Below are 22466 nucleotides of genomic sequence, written 5' to 3' on the forward strand. Positions count from 1 at the left end.
CTTTCCTATCTTCTATACACACCAACATGCGTCTTTTACCGAGCCCCCTTGAAAAGAGGTCAAGCTCGCCACCCCCTCCATGTCGTCCATACGGATTTGGTAAGGGACATGACTCGTTTAATTTACTGTTTCTCATTGGCGATGTGGTCAGATCCTGTGAGTTTTAATCAGACGTTGAAGCCAGATTACCCAGATTAGCCCCCATGGGTGGGAACGTGCGTAAGTGGTACTACCGAATGGAATGGCTGAATTGGTATTGCGGTGCCTGTTGGACCCCGCAAGGGGTTGAAACCTCGAACCTGATCTGGGCTGACGTTGGCCACCATCAGATTCCATAAGCACTGCCCAGGTGCCCAGGTGGAATCTCCCAGGTGTTCCAGGTGATATATTCCCCTTTGTGTTCCGGTCACATTTTAGAAAAAGAGTTCAAGTATGTAAGGAACAGTCACATTTCAACTTTGGGGGGCTCCACCGCCACTTTCCATTTTTCCCCACGATGGAAATGATCATTGGCCGTTGTGGCTACGCCATGCGAGGGGCGGACACATGGCCCGTGAGCGAGGGCGGCTTAGAGCCAATCACCTAGTTGGAATCCTTGGTTGAGCGATGAGAGGGAAGTCCTTCTCCCATGGACGTGGGGGGAGAAAGGCTATTCCGCTGGGGAAAAGGCGTTATGGCCAATGAAGATAAGATGGGGCTCCGGTATAGCCGGTGTATCTTTTTGCTGTAAAGAGATACTTTTGTTGAGATAGTAGAAGAGTGAAATTGTAGAAATTCGGCGATTGGACCAGGTACCTGCCTTAGGTCACCACGTGGAGTAGAGGCTAAGATGAATGGGGTAGGTCGAGAGGAGATATTTATGTATGTTTAGTTCTTTTTCTGGATGATTCTGTTGCATTTCAAAGTTGGAGATGTTACTTTACTGTTGTTACTTTTGTTACTGTTGTTACTACATGTATGATATTTTGTATGAGATTACAATAAATTGGGTCCATTCCAGTGTAAACTCCCCTCTCTTACTGTGTAAAATTACATTCTCTTTAATCTCTGTACTCTTTTTACTCTCTTTAATCGCTTTAATCGTTTTAATCTCTCGAATCTCTTTAATCTCTTTAACCTATTTCTCTTAAATCTCCCTTAAAACATATTCCCCTAACCCTTGGATCTCTTCATTCTCCCGCCCCCCCCTCTCTCATTTCCGGAACCCCAGAAACCTTATGTGATCAGACGACAATCACTTTATTTCCCCGGACTCGCTTCATTTCCTTCTCATCTCTCCACATATATCACTCCGGTCTCTAAACACTCTGAACACTGTCATCAATGCAGAGTGCGACCGACCATTAAGCTATCATGAAGGCCCTCTTCTCCAAGGGCTCGAAGAATGGGGTGAGTGATACATCCCTACAGCCATGCTCTTTCAAACCTGGTAGCACAACAGATGCTTCGGGCAACCTCTCGTGAGACCATTCAGATTGGGACCGCTGACTTGAGACTTTCCACTTTGCGCAGGCTTCCAACCCCCCCGGCCACGGCGCCACCCGTGAAAAAAGACCTCCAGGTACCGCAGATTTCACCGCTAGAGAAGAGGTTACAGGACATGGGATCCATCCGTGCCGATGGGAGTGACAAGTTTTACGGAATGGAAAATGTGAGTCTCGGTCTTTCCCCGGGAGTCTGTCTTGGATCGCAAAGTCACTAACCGCAACCGCCCCCGCGCTTGTCTAGTATGGAAACACTTGTTACTGCAACTCCATCCTGCAATGCCTCTACTATTCCGTTCCCTTCCGTGAAGCCGTCATCAACTATCCGCAACGCACGCCCATGGACAGCCTCGAGGCTGCCCTCGCAAAGAACCTACGTTATCAGAACCCCAATGCACACCTTGAAGCTGAGGCGCTGGCTGCCAAACAAAAGGCTTCCTCACCACCATCCGCGCGCCAGGCGGGTGTGCCCCCGAACCCAAATCAGAAGCCGGAGGACAAGGATTCACCTGAATACAAGAAGAAGGTAGCACTGCAGACTCTTCCGATTCTAGAAACCAAGAACAACGCCTCCAGTTATGGGATGTCGGAATCCCTTTTCACTTCGCTCAAGGACATATTCGAATCCGTGGTAGGAAGCCAAGCGCGCATCGGTATTGTTCGCCCGCAACAGTTTCTGGACGTTCTACGACGTGAAAATGAAATGTTTCGGACCGCCATGCACCAGGATGCGCATGAGTTTTTGAATTTGCTCCTCAACGAGGTGGTGGCCAATGTTGAAACGGAGGCCACGAAGCAAGCCTTCACAGAGAAGGCTCTGCCACCAACAGAGAGTGCGGATTCGTTGGGAACGTTGACACCTAGCACGGGTTCGAAGTCACCAAATACTACGAGATGGGTTCACGAGCTGTTTGAGGGAACGCTGACGTCCGAGACCAAGTGTCTCACATGTGAAAAGGTCTCGCAGCGAGATGAGGTGTTCTTAGATTTATCCGTGGATCTTGAGCAGCATTCATCCGTGACTTCTTGTCTCCGAAAGTTTTCGGCCGAGGAGATGCTTTGTGAGCGCAATAAGTTCCACTGCGACAACTGCGGTGGATTGCAAGAAGCGGAGAAGCGAATGAAAATCAAACGTTTGCCTCGTGTGTTGGCTTTGCATTTGAAGCGTTTCAAATACACAGAAGACTTGCAGCGACTACAGAAGCTGTTCCATCGCGTCGTCTATCCCTACCATCTTCGTCTGTTTAACACCACAGACGATGCCGAGGATCCCGACCGGCTTTATGAATTGTATGCGGTGGTCGTTCATATTGGCGGAGGACCGTATCACGGCCACTACGTTGCCATTATCAAGACCGAAGACCGTGGCTGGCTGCTATTCGACGATGAGCTCGTCGAACCGGTTGACAAAAGTTACGTGCGTAACTTCTTTGGAGATCGACCCGGATTGGCGTGTGCCTATGTTCTGTTCTATCAAGAGACAACTCTTGAGGCTGTCATGCGAGAGCAGGCACAAGAGAACCAGGCTCCCACGACCGCAGCAGCCGAAACAGGCGATGCCGGAAAGCCTAATGGATCTCCCTTCTCACCACCGCTAGCTCATGCCCAAAGTGCATCACAGGCGCCGCCTGATAACACAACTTCCTCCATCCCTCTCAGCCGAATCCCAACTGCACCCCAACTGTCTACCTACCCAGAAGAGCCCTTAGAGCCCAATCCAGCTTCACCGCGGACCGTTCAACCGCCTCTCCCTCCGATCCCTGACGAACCAGCTCCCCCATTGAGCCCAAAGAAGAGTGATCACCAACTACGGAAGGAACGTCGGGCCATGGAGAAAGAGAAGGATAAGAATGAAAAGAACCGCCTGAAAGAGCAGGACCTGCATAACCGAGAAATGCAGCGACGAGAGGCAGATGAGCTGAAAAGAGCCATCGAGGCTAGTAGGGCCGACACGGTCGATTTCGCCGCTGAGAATGGATCACCAAGGAAGTCGAGCAGTTTCGGCTTCTTAAAACGAGGCAGCCGCAGTCTCAGTCATCGACTCACCAAAGACAAGGAGCCCCGAGTCTCAACATCGGATCTGTCGAGCTCACCGCTTCTTCCGGAAGTTGTGCCAGAAGGACCCCTCAAGGATGCAGAACCAGCCCAGCCAGTGAACAAACCAGTTCAGCCGATCAAGCCAACCAGCCCGGTCCAGCCAGTTCAGTCACCGGTTTCTTCTCCGAGAAATTTCCCACCTATTTCCAACCCCAAGCAACCTAAGCAACCCATCCGAAATCCCGAGCCCTTGGCCAAAGACCAACACACCAACAATACGAAGCCCGGCCATACCCCTCGGTGGAGATCTTTCAGTTTCAAGAAAGTGGCATGAACTAGAATCCGTGTTTTTTTTCTTGTTCAGACAGCACTTTTGCTTTTGTTTTTTTTCACCTCATATCTTCAGCCTGGCTTTCACGGAGATACCCCCTATCATCTTGCACATATGAGCGCAAATTTTGCTTCTGCACATAGTTCCCTCTAATGGATGTACTATCATGTTCTTATGATCTGCGCTTCCCCATCTTCCATTCTCCTGTGGAGGTCCTCGACCCCGGGGTATTTCCACAGTCATGTCTTTCTAGACTCTGTTGGATCTCAGATCCCACTGGTTCTGTTTTACTTGCTTCCCCTCCAGGGCTATTGTATCTTGCTGATTGATTTGTATTCTTTTCTTTTCTCTCTCTTGCTGCCATTGCTTTTCACCACTGCCGCTTTTTGTATCATGTACAACGGCGTGATACCTATACAGGACCGAATCCTGGCAGTTTTGCGAAAAGAGGCGTATTGGGTTTGCTATTTCTTGCTGGCGAGCGTGGGTCTTTTATCGGATTCGGCGTTTTGAACTCTTCTTACATGTCTCATTCTAAATCGTGAGCGAATCTTCTCCTTTTTTAACATTTGTTCAGTCCGTTGCTCCAACTTTTGCGTACGTGCAGTGTCGGTTTGTTACTGTCATCTGGTCATCTATACACGGGAAAGGCCGGTCACCAACTCGATAAGAGAACGAATAGAAAATAGAGGTTTGCTATGCTGTTACAAACACCATACCTAGTCCTCCGAACTTCACGTAAACCGTGTCTCAGTCATGTGTCCATTGCGGTTCTAGCATTTTGGTGGGTATATAGGTACAGGCCAGAAGTAATCAAAACAAACGCGCGGAGGGGAAGATGGGCTATTCGCTGCACGTCACTGTTCCTGTCACCCCAAGCAACGACTTCACCAGCGAAAACATGAAGTGGATGCCTCGTAGGGGTGTTCCGGTCCTATTACACATAACCCAGTTCCACCTTCTGTCCCCGAGTATGCCCCATGCTCGTGTGAATCGTGCCGCGTTTCTGGCTTAGGCGTCATTAATGATATAGAGGTATCGGATTATGAATGGCTTGTCGGAAGGGAGGTCACAGCGTAAGTCGTAGTGAAGAGCTATGTAGGTTGGCAGACAGCAGGGTAGCTATCGGCTGGGTCGCAACGGATCCATGAGAGAATTCGGAGCGTGGAGAAAACGGTGAAAGGGCGAATTTAACCAAGAATCAGCTCGTAGACAACGATGACTGTGTTGATGACGATAAGGGGTACTGGATTGTGGATGTGTTAGCCATTCCTTCAGGCCATGGAGTGTCGCATTTTATAAAAGCAGAGCAGTTTGCGACGACTTCAATCTTGAAAACTACCACTCAGATCCAAGATGCCAGACTGCCCTGGTTATATTGGGGTGCGGGGGTTGGGAAACGTACTTCGCATCACGGTCCGCACACTAGCGATCAGGTTGACGGACTTCGCTTTCACGCTTGTGCTATCGTATGTCGCGCCGAAGCCCGGCTCGGCTTGTGTGCGACCCCATCCGACTGTATATTCCAGTATTCGTTAGGTTCTCATCTTCGGGGTGTAGCTGGGGAGGGACATACCGCGAGCTAGGAAGCGGTCCTCGGAAAGAACGGCGATGGCATTAATGATAAGGATGATGACTGGAAGTTAGAATATTAGTATAAGCTGAAGAATGAGGAACACAAGTACATACCATAAAACAGCTTCCCAAGACCGAAGAAAAACATCTTTGCGGGTTGGGGATGTTAAAAGGTGAAGTGCGGGAGGCGCCAGATCTCCGGATTAACACTCTTCTCGGATGCAGTCACCATGGGATATAGTTCGTTTGCTCTATATAAGAACGCCAAGTTGATAAACCAATAAACTAACTGAGTTTCTATAGCATTTGCGATTCTCGCTCTTCTCTTCCCGGCCTTGATTCTCCTTCATCTCCTCGTCGCTCCATACACCAAAGTCGAGGAGTCGTTCCACGTCCAGGCCGTACATGATATCTTAGCCAACGGGTTACCCAATGGCTTCAACGACTTGAATCTCAACCGCACCAACTATGACCATTTCTCTTTCCCGGGGGCTGTTCCCCGGAGCGCCATTGGCGCTGTGGCCCTTGCTATGCTCTCGAAGCCTGTGATCTGGTTGAATGAGGAGATCAACCGACAGCTATTAGGTACGGCATGGATTCATACTGCTATACATCCTACCAAGCTAACCCTGGCATCTAGCTCGAGCTATTCTGGGCCTGCTCAATGCCTCCTCTCTAGCAATCTATGCAAGAGGCCTGCGCCGTAGCTTCGGCCAGCCAGCAGCTATCTGGTATATCCTACTCCAAGCAAGCCAGTTCCACTTGATATTCTATGCCTCAAGGCCACTATCAAACATGTTCGCCTTCAGCATGACAACGCTAGCAATGTGTCTGCTCCTCCCAAGCCGTATCCCAACATCCCAAGACCAAAAGCAATACAGCCTAGCACTCGCCCTCCTCACCACCGCAGGCGTAATCTTCCGCTCCGAGCTAGCTCTCCTAGTCGGAACACAGACTCTCTTCCTACTAGCAACCAGACGAATCAACCTCCAACACACCGTCATCGCAGGCCTAATAGGCCTCACAACCGGCCTCGCCCTCACAATCTACCTCGACAGCACATTCTGGCAACGCTTCCCACTCTGGCCGGAATTCGAAGCCTTCCGCTTCAACGTCCTGGCAGGCCAATCCTCAGAATGGGGCACAGAGCCATGGACATTCTATTTCCTAAACGCCCTCCCCCGTCTCCTCTTCAATCCCCTCTCCTACCTCCTCGCCATCCCCATCGCCCTCCGACAACCCGCCACGCGATCCCCCGCACTGGCACTTCTAATCCCGGCCCTGTCCTTTGTCGCCATCTACAGCTTCCAGCCACACAAGGAATGGCGCTTCATCGTCTACATCATCCCCTCCCTCACGGCAGTAGCAGCCCTCGGCGCTTCATATCTCTGGACGCATCGCTCGCGCTCTGTTTTTGCCCGTCTGGCGACACACGCCTTGGCCATCTCCACACTCGCCGCGTTCTGTCTGTCGAATTTTGTTCTTCTTCCTGCGTCCGCGGCAAATTACCCTGGTGGTCAGGCTCTCGACGCTATGCATTATCAACACTCTATCCTCAACTTGCACGATAAGACCAATGCTCCTGTCAATGTCTACCTAGGTAACCTTGCCTGCCAAACGGGCGTAACACGCTTCTTGCAACAACCCGCTTCGTCGGGATGGGTATACGACAAGACCGAAGACAAGACCGTTAAATCCACTAGTGGGTTCTGGGACCGGTTTGATTATGTTGTTGTCGAGGCGGATGACGAGGCTGGCTTCATGGATGCTGATGAGACAAGTCTTCGGCGTGCACTCCCTGCCTCCGAATGGGAGAGGGTGCTTGTAGTAGATTCTTTTGCGGGGATTTCGGTTTTGAAGCCTGGGACTCCTGCTACGGGAACTGCTGAGCGCCGTGTTATCCGTACCATTGCGGGTGCGCGTGCTGTGGATTTGTTTGAGGGTCTGCGCGAGTATGTGAGGAATACTTTGTCGCGTGGATGGTGGGTTGAGGTTAAGATGAGGCCGAGGGTTCAAGTGTTGAGGCGGGTGAATAGAAAGGGGTAGAGTCTGGTCTGTTAGTCTGGCTACGCTTATATTATAATGATGTTTCTATGTTTCTATAAAAGTCAACAGGGCCATCTGGTATGGAACTGATATTAACAATTGAAGATCACTACAATATGCCCTCAACACTCGACACATGCAAACTGGGTATTATTCATCAAACCTCTGCCTCGGAACAGATCAAAAAAGTAGATACAAGAAATAGATCACAGTGCCGCGGGACCTTCCAGACGCGCCAGACGAGACTCCAAATCACGCACCCAGGGCTCGACAGTCTCCACGTTTGAGCGGAGAGCAGCTTCGCCCTGTTGCATCTTCTCTTCAACGGTCGTGAGACCTTCGCGCCACTGCTCGATCTCCGACGCCATCTCGGCGTGGCGCTTTTCGAGCTCATTGAGTGAGTCCGCGGCGTGTGCCGCGCCGGCATGACAGGCGCGCAGAGAGCGCAGACGCTCGAGAACACTTGGAAGCAGCGGGTGCAGGGACTGGATGGTTGGGAGGGTGGTGTAGAGGGCTTGGATCTTGGCGGCATGGTCATCATCAGTCGATGCTTCTAATGCAGGGACGACTTCGGTGTCGGAACTTGCTAGTCGGGCGTTGTGAACGGCCTTTGCGGCCTCGAAGGCTTTTCTGCGCGCTGCGGTGAGCGCCTCGGCGTCGGTGGTCAACTTCCGCACTCGCGTGGAGAGAGCTTCCATGTGTGGGGTTGTCATGCCTGGCGCGGCATTGGATACTCCTGGCGCTGTGCTTGCTGGGCTCGTGCCGATGAGAAGTCCGGTTAGTGCTGAGAGGCGGGAGGCGAGCTGGTCCAGAGCTGGGAGGACTGGGTGCGACGTTGACTCGTTGATGCCGTCGGCTATGAATGGGTTGGATGAACTTGAGATACCGATGGAGCTTTCAAGAAGCGCTAGGCGGCTGTCAAATGCTGCCGCGTGAGAGAGAACCCCTGCCGAAGAGGTATTTGGGGCCGGCACTGTGGAGACTGCCTTCGATGCATCGGCCGAGGATTGTGTCTTTGCGTCTGTAGTAGAGCGAGTCTCGGGTCCAAGCTTCTGGGACAATAAAGCAGCAGCCGAGTGTGGTGAGTTCGCCGCACCTCGCGAGGCGTGCAGGTTGTCCAGAGCGCGGCTCAGCTCCGCAACGCCATCACCTAGGTTCTCTCCTGGCTTTTCAGGTGCTGCCGCACCTCCCGCCTCAGCGTCGGTTTTGTTCGCCATTTCCACCTTGAGATCTTCGACCTCTCTCCGCAGTCGCGCAAGCCTCCGCTCAAGCGACTCGTCCTCACTGTCACTCAAGTCACCAACCTCCTCTACCCCATCCTCGCGTCTCCGCCGACGGCGGCGGCTCATACTCTTGCTCCGGTAAGCCTGCCGCTTTATGGAAATGCTATCTGAGAAATTGACGTCGCGGGCGTCCACGGCCGCGCCCATGAAGTGCATACGCGCCTGGTCCGGGTTGACACCCTCGCGGTCGATGTCGGAGTTTGAGCCTGCATCATCATGGTCGGAGTCTGTGCGGATAGTGGCAGTCTAGAGAAGATCAATGATTAGGCCCATTGACGTGTCCTTGGCGTGGAATTGGCGAACTCACGGGCAAGGTGGATGCTTCATCGGTCAAGTCGGGGGTTTCATAGATATCTGGGGATGGGTCCTGGGTCACAGTTAGTGGAAAACTCAGTGGATATCAACATCCGGTATTCCGGTAATTCTCACCAGATCAGGAAGCCCGGCATATTTCTTATTGAAAGACATGATTGGATTGTAGCTCCCAAGTACGTATAGTAAACACCGAACTCTCCTTAATCACATGTACAGTCAGCAGATCATGTGACCTCTTGCCTCGGATTGAGGAACAACCACATGCAATTGACATAATGGGGCCTTGAAGCCCGTTCCAAGACAACTATATATTAAGTGGCATCGCTTGGAAACCGTTTCCTTTTCTTCTTTTTACCCCTGAAGTTCCAAGTTTCTCTTCAACTGACCAAATCACTCTTTCGTGGCTCATCAACTTCCCCCCACCATCCCCGCACTCCATCTTCAAACCAGCTACTATATACATCAACCTTCAAGATGGCCGCCCCTGCTGATGTTACTATTCAGGACTTGAGTGGAAAATGGGAGATGGTATGTCCCAACGAGAACTCAAGCTGTAGAAAAAGCAAATCAAATTGAATACTCATGTATAACAGGACTCAACCCACTCTAACCCAACCGACCCCATTCTAACTCTGGTATGCATAAGCCCTAACCTCCCGTCCCGCCAAGTTACCCCAATATAAAACAGCCAGGCCTGTCATTACCCCTGTCATGATTCACCCTCCAATCATACAAATTCATAACTCACGATCCCCGTCATAACAATCATTATATTATCCCCACCATGCACTACACCATACATAAACCCTACCCACAAACCCAACTAACAAACCCAAACAGCAAGGAATGGGCTGGGTCATGCGCAAGGCTCTCTCCTACGCGACAGTCACAATCTACGTCAAGCAGTACGCAGACAGCGAGAACCCAGCACTCATCCACATCGATGCGCAGCAAGTAATCACAGGCGGCATCCAAGGCACCAAGGAAGAGCGCAAGCTAGACTGGGAAGTGCGCGAGCACGTCGACCACATCTTCGGCAAGCTGCAGGGCCGCTCGCGCCACATCGCCGGCGCGAAGAGCGAGGACGGCGCTGTGCGCCCTGTCATCGAGATCCAGACTAAGGTCGGCTCGCCTGAGGAAGATGCTAAGGTGCAGAAGTTCCTGACTGGCGAGACTCTCATTGATGGGTCGAAGAGTGAGGGATTCCTGGCTGAGGAGGGCGAGGCCGTGTTCTTGCAGAGCTTTGTGAAGAATACCGAGTCTGGGTGGACTGCTGAGCAGGTTTGGGGATTTGAGACTGTTGATGGCGAGAGACGTCATACTCGTCGTGTTGTTGTTACTAAGGATGGGAAGGTTGCGTCTGCTAGACTTGTTTACGCTTTTAAGGATCGCAAGACTGACGAGTAAGATGTTATTGCCCGTTGTTGAGTATGGGCTTTGTACTTTCTTTCTTGGGTTCTCAGGTTTGCCTTAGGTCAATTTAGCATTCTACCTGAGCAATTGTCTTTGATTAATGGTAGTATGCATTGGGGAGGTATTATTGAAGCTGGTCATAGACATGCTATAACAAAGATGAAGTATGAATATTTTGAAATTGTTTCGTTTTCCGAGAATCAATATCATTATAACGCTGCATGCACTTTTCAATTTGGTAATCCGTGTCCAAATTCATGAATGCTGGGATATAAAAACAAGCATATGGCTCATATACATTCATTCATTGACATCCATGAGGCATGTGTTTTGTTTGACTAGGAAAGACAAATTTCGTCATTCGAATAATCGGCTAAAAGAAATATAAAAAAAGCAAGGGAGGCAGACACCAAGATATTTACGAGTGAGTGGGCATCACCACGTGGGCCTTGGTGCTGACTGCATCCTCGCTCTTCCAAAGACTGGTGACAGTCTTCTGCTGGGTATAGAACTGCAAGCCAGGCTTGCCGTAGAAAGTGTTGGCACCGCCACCAGCAATACTCTTCTTGTTACCGGTGAAAGAGAACATGGGAAGAGGGACAGGAATTGGCACGTTGATACCGAGCTGGCCAGCCTCGCATTCCTTCTGGAACTTGGAGGCGGTCGACCCGGAGCGGGTGAAGATGGCAGCACCGTTGCCGTATTCGTTGGCGTTAATCACGTCAATGGCGTCGTCAAGGGTCTCGACATTGAGGCAGACAAGAACGGGACCGAAGATCTCCTCCTTGTAGCACTTCATATCGGGGGTGACATTGGTGATAATAGTAGGGCCAACCTATAGAGACATAATTAGTTTGAGTTACACAGATGTAGAGGGTTTCCTATAGTTAGACTTACAAAGTTACCGTTGGGGTAGCCCTCGGGCTTGAACCCACGGCCATCCAGAAGAATGGTCGCACCCTCTTCCTCGGCGCTAGTAATCAAGTCCTCAATACGCTTCTTGCTCTCAGGGCTGATCACAGGGCCGAGGTCGGCACCCCTCCTCAAAGCCACCGTTCACGTTCAGGGCCTTAGCCCGCTCGGCGATCTCGGGCAGCCACTCCTTAGTCTCGCCAACCATAACAGTCGTGCTCAATGCCATACAGCGCTGACCAGCAGCACCGAATGCAGCACCGACAATAGCGTTAAGACACTGGTTCTTATTGGCGTCAGGCAGGACGGCGGCGTGGTTCTTAGCACCCAGGTTGGCTTGCACGCGCTTGCCATTAGCAGAGCCACGGGAGTAGATGTATTCGCCAGCACGGTTGCTGCCAACAAAGCTGATAGCCTTGATGGCAGGCTCATCAAGAATGAAGTCCACAGTAGGAGCGGTACCGTGGATGATGTTAATCACACCCGGTGGGAAACCAGCCTCCTTGGCAAGCTCTGCCAGGATCATCGCAGCACCAGGGTCACGTTCGGATGGCTTCATGACCAGGCAGTTACCAGTCACGGTAGCGACAGGAATACACCAAAGGGGAATCATGGCGGGGAAGTCTTGGTGACAATTAGCATCTGAGGAATTGAGAGTGTTGACATAGGCAACTCACTGAAGGGGCAGATAGCGGCCACGACACCGAGCGGCTCACGGTAGCTTCTTGTCTCCATATCCTTGGCCACCTCCAAGACCTCGCCGGTCATTTGGGTGGTGATACCACAGGCAGTCTCGGCAACCTGAAGGCCACGAAGAACATCACCCTTGGCATCGGCGAAAGTCTTACCCTGCTCAAGAGTAATGGAGGCGGCCAATCGGTCCCAGTGGGCACGAATGAGGTTAGTGAACTTGAAGATAATCTGCTGTCTGGCCATGATGCTAGTAGCTCTCCAAGCGGGGAAAGCCTTCTCGGCCGACTCCACAGCGGCCTTTAGCTCCGCATCTGTGCTCTGGGGCACACGGGTGACCAGGTTGTTGGTGGCAGGATCATGGAGGTCCATCCAGGTGGATGCCTTGGATGCCACAAACTCATTGTCAATGAAGTTAGCGGTGTCAATTGGGTTGGCAATCTTCTGATGGCTTGTTGGGTATTCAGTGGCGGTAGAGACGGCTGAGGTTGTTGCGTGGACGAGCCGCTGAGCTGTTGCGTGCAAGCGGCGAGTGGCAGACAGTGATGAAGAGGGCAGAATTGCTCTGCGAGAGGCCAAGCTACCAAGGGAAGTTGTGGCGAGAGATCGGGTTGAAGAGGCAGCTCTGGCAGTTACCGACACCGTGCGGGGAACTGCGCGGAGAGAGGGGATGGAACGGGCAACTGACCGACAAGCAGCCATGATGAATTGAAGAGAGAAAAAAGGAATGAGATGCGGAGACAGGACAAATCACAGATTAAGTAGGAAGAGAAATGCAAAGATGGTTTGAGGGTGAAAGGACCTCGGGGAATCATATACTAATGGTTACCCCAGGCCCGAGGTCAACCGCCTTAGTCACCGGCCTGCCACGGTTCCAAGGTTCCCCACATTGTACAAATGAACCCCCAGATAAGGTAACTTCTCGGCATTTTCAGCCAATGACAAGCTGGAAAGTGATTCTCGAATCGCCGACACTAACTGGCGCTTAATCGGGGGATCGCGTATTAGATGTTGTAGGCAAGGAACGACGTCAATTAGGAAGGCATTTCCCTTTCAAGCCATAATCTTTGCTTTCTTCCATATTGGGCTAAAAAGCCATAGCTGCGGCACTACTGAAAAGCATAAAGGGAATTGTCTCCGAAAAAGAAAGTGAATACCGAGTAGAGATAATAATAGCGATAAACAGGAGTATACAAATCGGGCCTCCATTCAATGTTCTTCACCTTTTGGACTACTACATCGGCCAAAACATAACAAAAAGGGGATCACTGCGGTAACTAAATGCAAATCTCTTCGCTGGCTGGGTTTATGGGTAAAATTCTTTTCTGCGTATAATTGGTTTGCCAGTTATCGCATTTACTCGGCCGAGGAACGGGTGGTGCGCTTGGTGGCACCGCCCTTGCTGGTCTCAGCGGAGGAGCTAACAGCCTGTTCCTTCTTCTCATTGGGAGCACCGGCGGGCTGCTTACCCTTCTTCTCGGCCGGGGCGGCAGGGCTGCTGGCGCCAATGGCACCCACAACGACGAGGATCATGGTCAAGAGGAGGGCACCCAGGCCACCGGCCACCTCAGGGAGGGTCTTGGCAGCGTTGACGGGGTCCTCCTTGGCCAGCTCAACGAAGTGGTTGACCTTCTGGCGGACGAAGGTCACTGGGTCCTCCTGGAAGGTGACAGTGGTACCCTCTTCGTTGACCTCGGGCTTGGGCTTGCTAGCCTCCTCTTCAGCCTCCTCGATGGGGAATTTGACATCGAAGGTCTCCTTGCGGAGCTTCTCAGCATCCTCAACGGAGTGACCAACGTAGACGTTGTCAAACAGAATGTCATTCTGCATGGTCCAGATCTCGAAGCCAATAGCGCCCATGGGCTCAAGGTTGGATGGGGTCTTGTCCTCGAAGTAGGCGGGGTTCTTGATCTTACGGGGGGCCCAGACACCCTTGTAGGCAGGGTTATCGATGAGAGGGGCCTCCCACTTGCCCTTGTACTCGGGGTTCTTGATCATAGGGCGGGTCCAGGTACCACAGCCAGAGACATCGGCACACTTAGGGTTGGGGATAGTGGGAGCGAGCCAGTCTCCATCCTCCTCGTCATCCCAATCCTCGGGCTTCTCGGCCTCGGGGTCGGGAATGCTCTCGGGCTCATCCTCCAGCCAGTCAGCGGGCTGAGTGGCGTCCTCATCGAGGATCTCGAAGGGAGCTTCTTCATCCCAGTCGGCGGGCTTAGTGGCTTCGGGGTCAGGGATCTTAACCTCATCGACCCAATCGGCAGGCTTAGAGTCCTTGGGATCATCAATCTCCTTCTCAGGGTTGACGGGAGGGTTGAAGTCCTCGAGGAGGCTGCCCTTCTTGGCAGAGTCACCATTGATCAGGATCTCAAAGGTCTGATCGGGGTTGACGATCAGGGTGTAGAGGGAGGTGACCTTGTTGGTGCGGGCCACAGGAGGAGTCTTAAGGTGCTTCTCTTCGTACTCGCCGGTCTTGGGGTTCTTGTGGCGGAAGATGAAGTGAACCTTGTTAGTGGCACCGCACTTGTCAGGGCCGAACATGACGACATAGGGAGTGCCGTTGGAGAACTCGTCCTGGTGGAGCTTCTTGTTCTCCTGGAGAAGCTTAATGTAGGCACCGCCGCAAACCAGGGAGTCTAACACAACGCAATTTCAGTCAGTAAATAAAAACGCGAGCAATTGTAGAAAGTCACGACTCACTCTGCGGCTTGACCTCGTACTGAACCACCAATGTCTTGCCCTTGTTGTCAATCTTCTTGGGGAACTTGGCGGAGATGGCGTGGTGGGCAGCAGCGTTCTTCACGACCAGACCCTTGTCGCCATCAATACCCTTGAAGACAGAGGGCTCCTCGACTGCCCATTCACCGACGTAAGCCCACTCATCGTCGGACTTGTCATCCTTCTTCGCGTGGGAAGGCTTCCAACGAGACTCCCAATCGTCTGTGAATTGCTCCAGGAATGGAGCTTTGAGGCTGGTAGGCTTCCAGGAGTTAGCAGGAGGCAATGGAGACGGTGTGGTTTTGGATGCATACAGTAAAGGTAGGCCTGTCAATGACGGTGGTATCGGCAGTTTCCTCCTCCGCATGGGCGTAGCCCATGAGGCTGGCGGAGGAAACCAGAGCCGATGTCAACGCAGTGTTAAAGCGCATATTGTAAACAACAAATCGAAGGAATGAAAGTGGAGCGCACAGCACCAAAATGAAGAAAAGAGGAGGTGGTTTTATAGAAAGGGCAACACTGGGGGGAAGGTCCAGGTGGCCTCTTCAGTAAGCTCCCCAATCGGGACTAGGGCGTGTACACACGGGCTTCGATTCTGTTCTACATACATATGCACAACTACTAATCGCCTTAACGCTACGCGAACGCCGGCAACACTCTAAGTGGATGGGATAAAAAGAGCTAGAATAAAATATTATATTAACGAGTCGGATATTCCAATATAAGCATGTTAAGGCAGCGCTCCGCGCGGCAGTGGTCCTAACGCGAGACCCGTGGATTAACGCGGTAGCGCTAGGTAGCGCGAGTACCTACACCGTACCTACTATATGTAGTTACTCTGTACTACTCCATACATCTGTCACTTCTTGGCTTTCCCTTTCCCTTTCGATTTTAGTACTTCTTGTCGCTTTTTGCTAAGTGAAATTGAGCATGTGTCTAGTTGAGCTGATCTGCTCACTACCTAGGTAGGTAGAATACATATATATTATATAAGCACAGCAGAAATCCCTACCTAGGTACCTGCAACAAAACACAGACTAGGATCGTGATAGCTGTATCCATGAATTAGCACCTATTAGAATCAAGAATTCGCTTGTCGCTGTAACTACTGAGACACCACAAATCCAGAGTTAGGAGATTTAAAGACACCATGACACCACCTTCCAACTTGATTACCCAGGTGCACCAGTACCTAGGTAGCTATACGTACTTGATTTCCTCTGCCGGGTGGGGCTTTCCTATCTTAGCTGCCGCCGCTTTTATGAGGGCACTCAGAGTCAGGCTCACTGAGTAGATTTCAGTCCGGGCTCAGGCTCACTGAGCTGCTCAGACTAGTCACGTGATTAGCCAGTGAGGTCCAATGAGCGCTCAGTGAGCGCTCAGTGAGTCTGATTGGATGCTCACTGATCGCTCACTGATTACTCAGAGACCGCTCAGAGTCATCTATTGAGCACCCAGTCTACACTCAGACCATACCCAAAGTAGCAAGCACTTTGCCCCACAATACTATTTACTCTGCGACTACTTTTTGATGGCCCTCAATTTCCATGCTCCTCCTGTTTCTGGGGTCGCACGGTCTTCCAGTCTCATTACGCTCTCAAAAATAGCGCACTCAGCCATGATGACGCAAAACTGGAAGGCACAGAGTCCACCTGTCACGGCGAGATGCCGGAGAAGAGACTTGGGTCATATCGAATTACTGAATTATAAATTGGGACTATTTTCTTGCTTCAATCCTCCAAAATAGCTTTCTCAGTTTTCTACCTCGTCCTTTCGGATTCTCAGACTTTTTCTTGCATTGCGTGGGAAATTAAACTGGCCATGGGTAGAAAACAGTTCTTTGCTCAACAAGATGAGATCGCCAAAGAAAAGCCCAACAATCGACTGCAAAAGAGCGGCTATGTTTTTGGCGCCCATGCAGATGAGGACGCTATCCGAGAGAAAGATAAAAGGGTGCCCAAGACCAAGAGGATGTACTGCGGCGCTGTTAATCTTTGGATGAAGTGAGTTGATATGCAGTTGTACTCGAAAAATACCGGGACAATGAGTTACTGACTGGTGCAGGTTCGTTGGACAGCATGGGATCGAGGGCTACAAACCGGGGCCAGGCTGTGCGACCCCAGACCATACACTCATCAAAGAGTTTCTTCGATGGTACAGTCACTTCGCGCGTGGGACAAAAAGTAAAAATGGACGACCAGTGATGACATCGGTTCTCAATTGCGCAGAAAGACTGTTTGGAGGATTTGAAGAAAAAATGCAAATCAAGATTGTGTTGGAAGACAGGAAAGAGATATCCAGTGTAAGCCATTGTTTGGATTTTATTGTTGTGTTATGGAAGCCGAGCTAATTGTGACACAGTGGATAAAGAGAACATTGACAGAAAATGAAAAAACGATTGAGAACGTAGAGGATCCAGACCACAGCTTTACGAAAAAGGACTTTCTCCGAATGATATCCTCTATGTGGCAAGCGGATCATCGCATTTTTATGCCCGGGTTGCTCAAGGCTATCATGACATTAGCGCTTCAATTGTACCTCTTCACCGGAGCAAGGATTGGGGCATTCATACCGGCCCATGAGGACAGATACGAGAGAGGCCTAAGATATAAGGTAGGAAACTACCATTCGGGGGTTGTGCGTGGCTAATTTTTCAAACAAGCACATCGATCTAGTCTTGTTTCCATCTTCTACGGCGCCTTGGAAGGTTGAATGGAAAATTAACCAAGTGTGGCTCAAAGGGAACCGAAACCCAGACTATACAGTGTAAGCAGTCTAAAAAAACCTTGAGAAGGTTGGCTTGAATTGAGGGCTTACTCGTTGACGTGTTTTTAGGTTCGGAATCGGTATTCGTGACACCAAGAGACCACAATTCGCCTCTGGTTATATTCTCTTAGCTATTGCCCTCCAGCACGGTGCCCTGTATGGCATTGAGACGGTTGAAGACTTTGCCAGGTTCGACCTTTCAAGCGGAGAACCCATCGAATTACGCTGGAAGGAGGAATTTCTGGAAAAGCCTGTTCTCAGAAATGTCACAGCTGATGGCCCGCAAGATGTTCCACTCCACAAAGAACGGTTTTGTGAATTACTGAGAGGAATAGTTACGACCGCTGGATACAACAAGAGTCTTACCATTCATATAATTCGAAAGTATCTCGGAAGCATGGTTGAAGGTGAGGACAATCAAAGCGCACAAACCGCTAAACGAAACAAATTTGCTGACTTCAGTACAGGAAAACATGGTTCTGCCTTGGTGTCTCAAATATATGGACATAAAGACGCGGGGACATATCCCAAAGAATATCTGCTACACTGCTCTTCGATTGATACAGTCTCGGCCGTTCTCGGAGAAGAAGAGCAGTCGAGTCATATCGAGTACTTCCAAGGCTTTGAGAGGTTTTATGAACGTGGGCTTCCAGGGGAACTGCCGGCTGAAATTGAGGCGAGTATCCTGCAGACGCCAGAAGTGGTCGATATCAGACGTCGAATCAAGCAGCTTGAAGCATCACACAGCGACAAAAGTATTGCAGTTGCCGAGAAGCTGAACTACAGAAAAACCTTGATTCGTCTCCGCCTTGCAGGACTAAAGGAATACCAGAACCGCTGGGTACGAGAGAAACGAGACCAAAGAATCCTCAATAGGGGCAAGGCGGAGCTGGTAATAAGTGACAACGACGTTTCTACGCGGGCTCAATCCTTACTTATGCCTGAACTTGCCCACATTTCAGCTCTCATGTCTTCTGACAGGGAGCTCTCGTTTGATGAAATGCTTCTTTTCGTGGACGACCTAAAAACTTATTGTGAACGCGATGTCGACGTGGCTTATCTTCCACGGGAAAGCCCCATCCAAGATCGCTGCCCCGCTAGAGATTGTCTCGAAGAAATCAGATGGTGAGTGGCCCCAAAACATAATGCTGAAATACATGCTGATTTTCCTAGTATGAAAAAGTCTGACAGAAGTGCTCACATTCACAACTGTTTTCGACGTGAGATGGCTCTAGATCTTAAAATCTCAGAACAAGAGCTGAAATTCTGTTACGAGTGCTTGGAATGGTTTAAATCAAGCCAATGGCGAGCTCATTGCTCTTCTCATATTCAGTCATGGAGAACACAGCATTGTGAAGTGATTGTATACCGAAATACAGTGATCCGACCTGGATACTGCCCCTTTTGCTTGTGGAACATAGACCTCGAAGCAGAAGACCGATTACATCAATGGTCGAAAAGTGGCAATCTGAAGCAACACATTGAAGAAAAGCATATGCCTGGAAACCAGGGGCCTGGAGCGGAGCCAATTTGTGGATGTGGCCAAGCTTTTGCCGATGAGCGTGGCCTTCGACATCATTTGCATGACATCCACAAGCTGAACAAAGCTATTTGGTCAAATCCAAAGCTCCCGAGAAAGAGAAAGCGTCCCTGCAAGGCAGAAGCGCAAGGTTCTTCCATGGAGCGGGATGACCAGCTTCCGAAGAAACTCCGCTTTTACCGCTACCCACCTCCGCGTCTTGAACATGAATATCAACTGCCAGAAAACATATTCATGCCCGTTCCCACATTGCATTCGTTCGTCGAGGAACATCCGGAGCAATACTTCTATTCAAGTTTCAGTGACGAGCCAACTAAAAGCAGCAGAAGCAGCCCAGTTGTTTCTTGCTTTTCCCGTTCAAGTTCACCATGCAGTTCTGATCCAACAACTCCCGGGTTGGAGGAATTTATTGATCCTCGAATCCTCAAACCTTATACGATCGATGAGAACCAGGGAACTCAGCCTTGTGATCAAGCTTCCATGCAAGCCACCCTCCTGCATGAGCATGACATCAAAAACAAATCGTTCAGGGATGCGACACGCCCACAGCCTCCTGGCCAAAATCTTGCCGTTCAACCCAATCCTGCTTCTGAGATCAGTGGTCATCAAACCCTCGATACTCCTGATCTCCGCCCGGAGGATGTGCGCCAGACTTGTGATCAGGTTACCACTCAGCTGAACTTGCTCAGTTGCTCTGCACATGAAATTGGAATCAAACCAATAGAATCACAATACCCTCCCTGGAACCTTGTGACCAGCGAAGCAAACGAGAAGGAAGCCTTCCCAAAATATTCCGTTACCTCCACAACAGACAGCAATGGACATTCTTCTACCAAATTTGAGCGTGTGGGCCATCCTCCTACTAAGCAAGATAAAACAACGCCACGTGGTGAGGATCAGGCTAAAAGCCCTCGCGGACCTCTCACTAGGGCCAAGTCAAGACAACAGCTACCTCGGCATTGTTCAGATGATTTGAACAAAGACAAACCACAGAAGAGACTCAACGCAAAAGAGAAACGAAAGCTGCGTGATTTCAAGAGTCAAAACATGACACTGAGGCAAATTGGACCTCATTTCCCAGATATCGATATGGTCCAGCTGCGTCAAGCTTGGACTGACATGAGGCTTTCTGGTCGATGTACCAGATCAAGTATCAAGTAAAGCGATGGAGCTTTCTAGGTTGTAGTAGATTATAGTGGTCTAATTAAAATGTACATTACGTCCCTTTTAGCTACGCAAATCCCACCCTGTGAGGAGCACTCTTGTTCGGATTTAGCCCGTTCTTGACACCTTTTCCCTAGTATTATCGATATCGATTTACCTATTCTAGCACGATCCACATTGAGGAGATACTTTTAACGGAAGGCTTTTGGAAGCATATATCTCCTATTCAAAAATCTTTTTCTACACACTTTCTTTGGAAATAGCTACACCCGGTTAAGATTCAGTTTACAATGTCAAGACATGGATTGGCGTTTGGAGAAGGAAACAACAGTACAATCTTGTCACGATGCAGAATGTTTTACATTATCATTACAAAGTCTGCACCGCCACAAGTAATTTATATGTAACGTATTGTAAAGGATCTGTTTGACCTTGTATAATACGTCTTCAATATGGATAATATTCCAAGAATAGAAACATGGAGTACTTTAGTTGCTAAGAGCTACGAAATAGTGACCGCTGCTGGCTTACAGCAATCGGCAAGAATGTGGTCCATCAACAGGGCAATATATCCGCCGAACAGTTTCCCATTGTAGTAGCACATCTGTTGTGCAGGGCTTAACTTTGAGGTGCCAGTACTATTATAGCGCAAGATAACACATTATTGTTCGTGCTCACATTTGTGCGCTTGGCTATTTTGCTGCATGTATCGCAAGAGGATGGGTATTTTTCTGCCAACGATCGATATCCGCTAATCGGTCGACAGAAGAAAGATAGCATGATTTGCCGCTTCAAAATACCACACATTGTTGCTACAGTAAGAAGGTTTGGGGATGAAGAATAGTTGCACACCGCAGATTTTCCATTCCGGCTTATGACATTTATGCAGAGATTTCCGCAATGACAATCCTCCTACCAGATGATTTTCTTTTCTCTGGAATATCGATCGTCCGGGGCGCAGGTGAGACCGGGCCGTTTTTGCCCACTCGTTCGGGAAAGAGTGGTCTTGCATGCGTTGAAAAAATGCTGGTAGGAACCATGATAATGTCCCATCATTCTTCGATTAATCTTTAACGGTCATTCAGGCCTGCCGCTGCTCAGTACTTGGCCGCCCTTCTCTTAACCACTTCTTAACCACACCTTTCAACTCAAGTTTCCTGGATTCCCTAACGGGAAAGTCATACCACCTAGTCCGAATTCATTAGCAGTAGTAAAATATGCGTGTCTATTGGGTGGGTCATTTCACCACAGCCGATAGCATAGAGACAATCCTAGCAGGCCGAGAACATAGTCACTCCGCGTTTATAGGTAAGTTGACAGTAAATGTACTGTAAGGTAGATACTTGACGCATACATGTTGACCAACTTTCTCAAGAGGCTGAAGAAAATTTGCGGATGGAAACAAGAAAGAAGTCTTTAGCATAACATTATGTATTAACGTATGCCGCCGAGCTAACTACCGATCGTACCCTAATTTAAATACAATGCAAATCCATAGTTCTAAGATCAGAATCAATGATATGCTCAACGAAACACTGTTTTACCTGCACATGGTTTTCTTACCACGGCGAGCATTTGAATTTCCATCTACTTCATCCAACTGTCGCACGCCGATCACAGAGGCGAGAACTTCACTCAGTAAGCTGCTGCGAGGTTCTTCGGGAAAATAGTTCATTCTCAGCGGTTCATCTGGTGCTTTTCCACACTTCTCACAATCCTGGGGACTACCACCATGATCCCCGACTTGGTGGTTGATCTCCATTGTGCTGGCTTCTCCGTCCCACTCAGTATGATCCCTTTGGAATCGATCGTATAGCTTCACGTCGTAAGTCCGGCCATCATAGCGGAACCAATCTTCAATAGCGTTGTGAAAGCGTGATATTTTCCAGCTGAACTCAGTCAGCTGGTTTATCCCTCCTTCCATCTGCAAGATCCCACGCTCTATCAAGGCACTCAGGTCAGGAAATATTCGTTCCATGCATGACACATGATAGTACTGGTTCGGTTCTTACTGCTTGTGAGACTTATAAACATGTTTTTGCGAAGCTGTGAGGACTTACCATTGTACCGACCAGAAACGTCCTTCAAGTTGAAACGGAATGCAGACCGAATGTTAGGCTCTCCACTTAACGTAGTAGGAACGCAGTCCCAGGAGCGGCAGTGGCTTCTTCTGCTAGAATTTTCTTCCAATA

The 22466-nt window shown here is 49.9% G+C and overlaps 8 protein-coding genes across 8 annotated transcripts; 4 read left to right on the top strand and 4 right to left on the bottom strand.

The window, feature by feature from the left end:
• Positions 1 to 1353: 1353 nt before the first annotated feature.
• creB (uncharacterized protein) lies at positions 1354 to 3855 on the top strand (the record flags this gene model as incomplete). The annotated part of the gene is made up of 3 exons (XM_056717372.1): positions 1354 to 1460; positions 1513 to 1651; positions 1729 to 3855. 3 exons carry the CDS (start codon positions 1354 to 1356, stop codon positions 3853 to 3855), a joined length of 2373 nt encoding a protein of 790 aa, XP_056564994.1.
• Positions 3856 to 5042: 1187 nt separating this feature from the next.
• N7489_011624 (YOS1 family protein) lies at positions 5043 to 5575 on the bottom strand (the record flags this gene model as incomplete). Its single annotated transcript, XM_056717373.1, has 4 exons — positions 5043 to 5098; positions 5258 to 5368; positions 5429 to 5488; positions 5542 to 5575. 4 exons carry the CDS (start codon positions 5573 to 5575, stop codon positions 5043 to 5045), a joined length of 261 nt encoding a protein of 86 aa, XP_056564995.1.
• An 82-nt stretch (positions 5576 to 5657) lies between these two features.
• N7489_011625 (dolichyl-P-Man:Man(7)GlcNAc(2)-PP-dolichol alpha-1,6-mannosyltransferase) lies at positions 5658 to 7473 on the top strand (the record flags this gene model as incomplete). The annotated part of the gene is made up of 3 exons (XM_056717374.1): positions 5658 to 5667; positions 5731 to 6012; positions 6068 to 7473. The coding sequence occupies 3 exons, from the start codon at positions 5658 to 5660 to the stop codon at positions 7471 to 7473; spliced, it is 1698 nt and encodes a 565-aa protein (XP_056564996.1).
• A 206-nt stretch (positions 7474 to 7679) lies between these two features.
• On the bottom strand, positions 7680 to 9224 carry N7489_011626 (uncharacterized protein; the record flags this gene model as incomplete). Its single annotated transcript, XM_056717375.1, has 3 exons — positions 7680 to 9002; positions 9064 to 9123; positions 9186 to 9224. The coding sequence occupies 3 exons, from the start codon at positions 9222 to 9224 to the stop codon at positions 7680 to 7682; spliced, it is 1422 nt and encodes a 473-aa protein (XP_056564997.1).
• Positions 9225 to 9545: 321 nt separating this feature from the next.
• N7489_011627 (uncharacterized protein) lies at positions 9546 to 10478 on the top strand (the record flags this gene model as incomplete). The annotated part of the gene is made up of 3 exons (XM_056717376.1): positions 9546 to 9599; positions 9665 to 9706; positions 9912 to 10478. 3 exons carry the CDS (start codon positions 9546 to 9548, stop codon positions 10476 to 10478), a joined length of 663 nt encoding a protein of 220 aa, XP_056564998.1.
• Positions 10479 to 10902: 424 nt separating this feature from the next.
• Positions 10903 to 12788, bottom strand: N7489_011628 (CoA-acylating methylmalonate-semialdehyde dehydrogenase; the record flags this gene model as incomplete). The annotated part of the gene is made up of 4 exons (XM_056717377.1): positions 10903 to 11319; positions 11382 to 11496; positions 11522 to 12020; positions 12074 to 12788. 4 exons carry the CDS (start codon positions 12786 to 12788, stop codon positions 10903 to 10905), a joined length of 1746 nt encoding a protein of 581 aa, XP_056564999.1.
• Positions 12789 to 13442: 654 nt separating this feature from the next.
• clxA (calnexin) lies at positions 13443 to 15235 on the bottom strand (the record flags this gene model as incomplete). The annotated part of the gene is made up of 3 exons (XM_056717378.1): positions 13443 to 14722; positions 14787 to 15066; positions 15119 to 15235. 3 exons carry the CDS (start codon positions 15233 to 15235, stop codon positions 13443 to 13445), a joined length of 1677 nt encoding a protein of 558 aa, XP_056565000.1.
• Positions 15236 to 16634: 1399 nt separating this feature from the next.
• Positions 16635 to 20271, top strand: N7489_011630 (uncharacterized protein; the record flags this gene model as incomplete). The annotated part of the gene is made up of 6 exons (XM_056717379.1): positions 16635 to 16807; positions 16869 to 17106; positions 17166 to 17417; positions 17467 to 17570; positions 17640 to 18695; positions 18744 to 20271. Coding segments are annotated over 6 exons (3351 nt in total), but the record flags the coding sequence as incomplete, so codon positions are not given.
• Positions 20272 to 22466: the final 2195 nt, after the last annotated feature.

This window comes from Penicillium chrysogenum, assembly GCF_028827035.1.
Source record: "Penicillium chrysogenum strain IBT 35668 chromosome Unknown utg000005l_segment0_segment0, whole genome shotgun sequence".
Lineage (NCBI taxonomy): Eukaryota > Fungi > Ascomycota > Eurotiomycetes > Eurotiales > Aspergillaceae > Penicillium > Penicillium chrysogenum.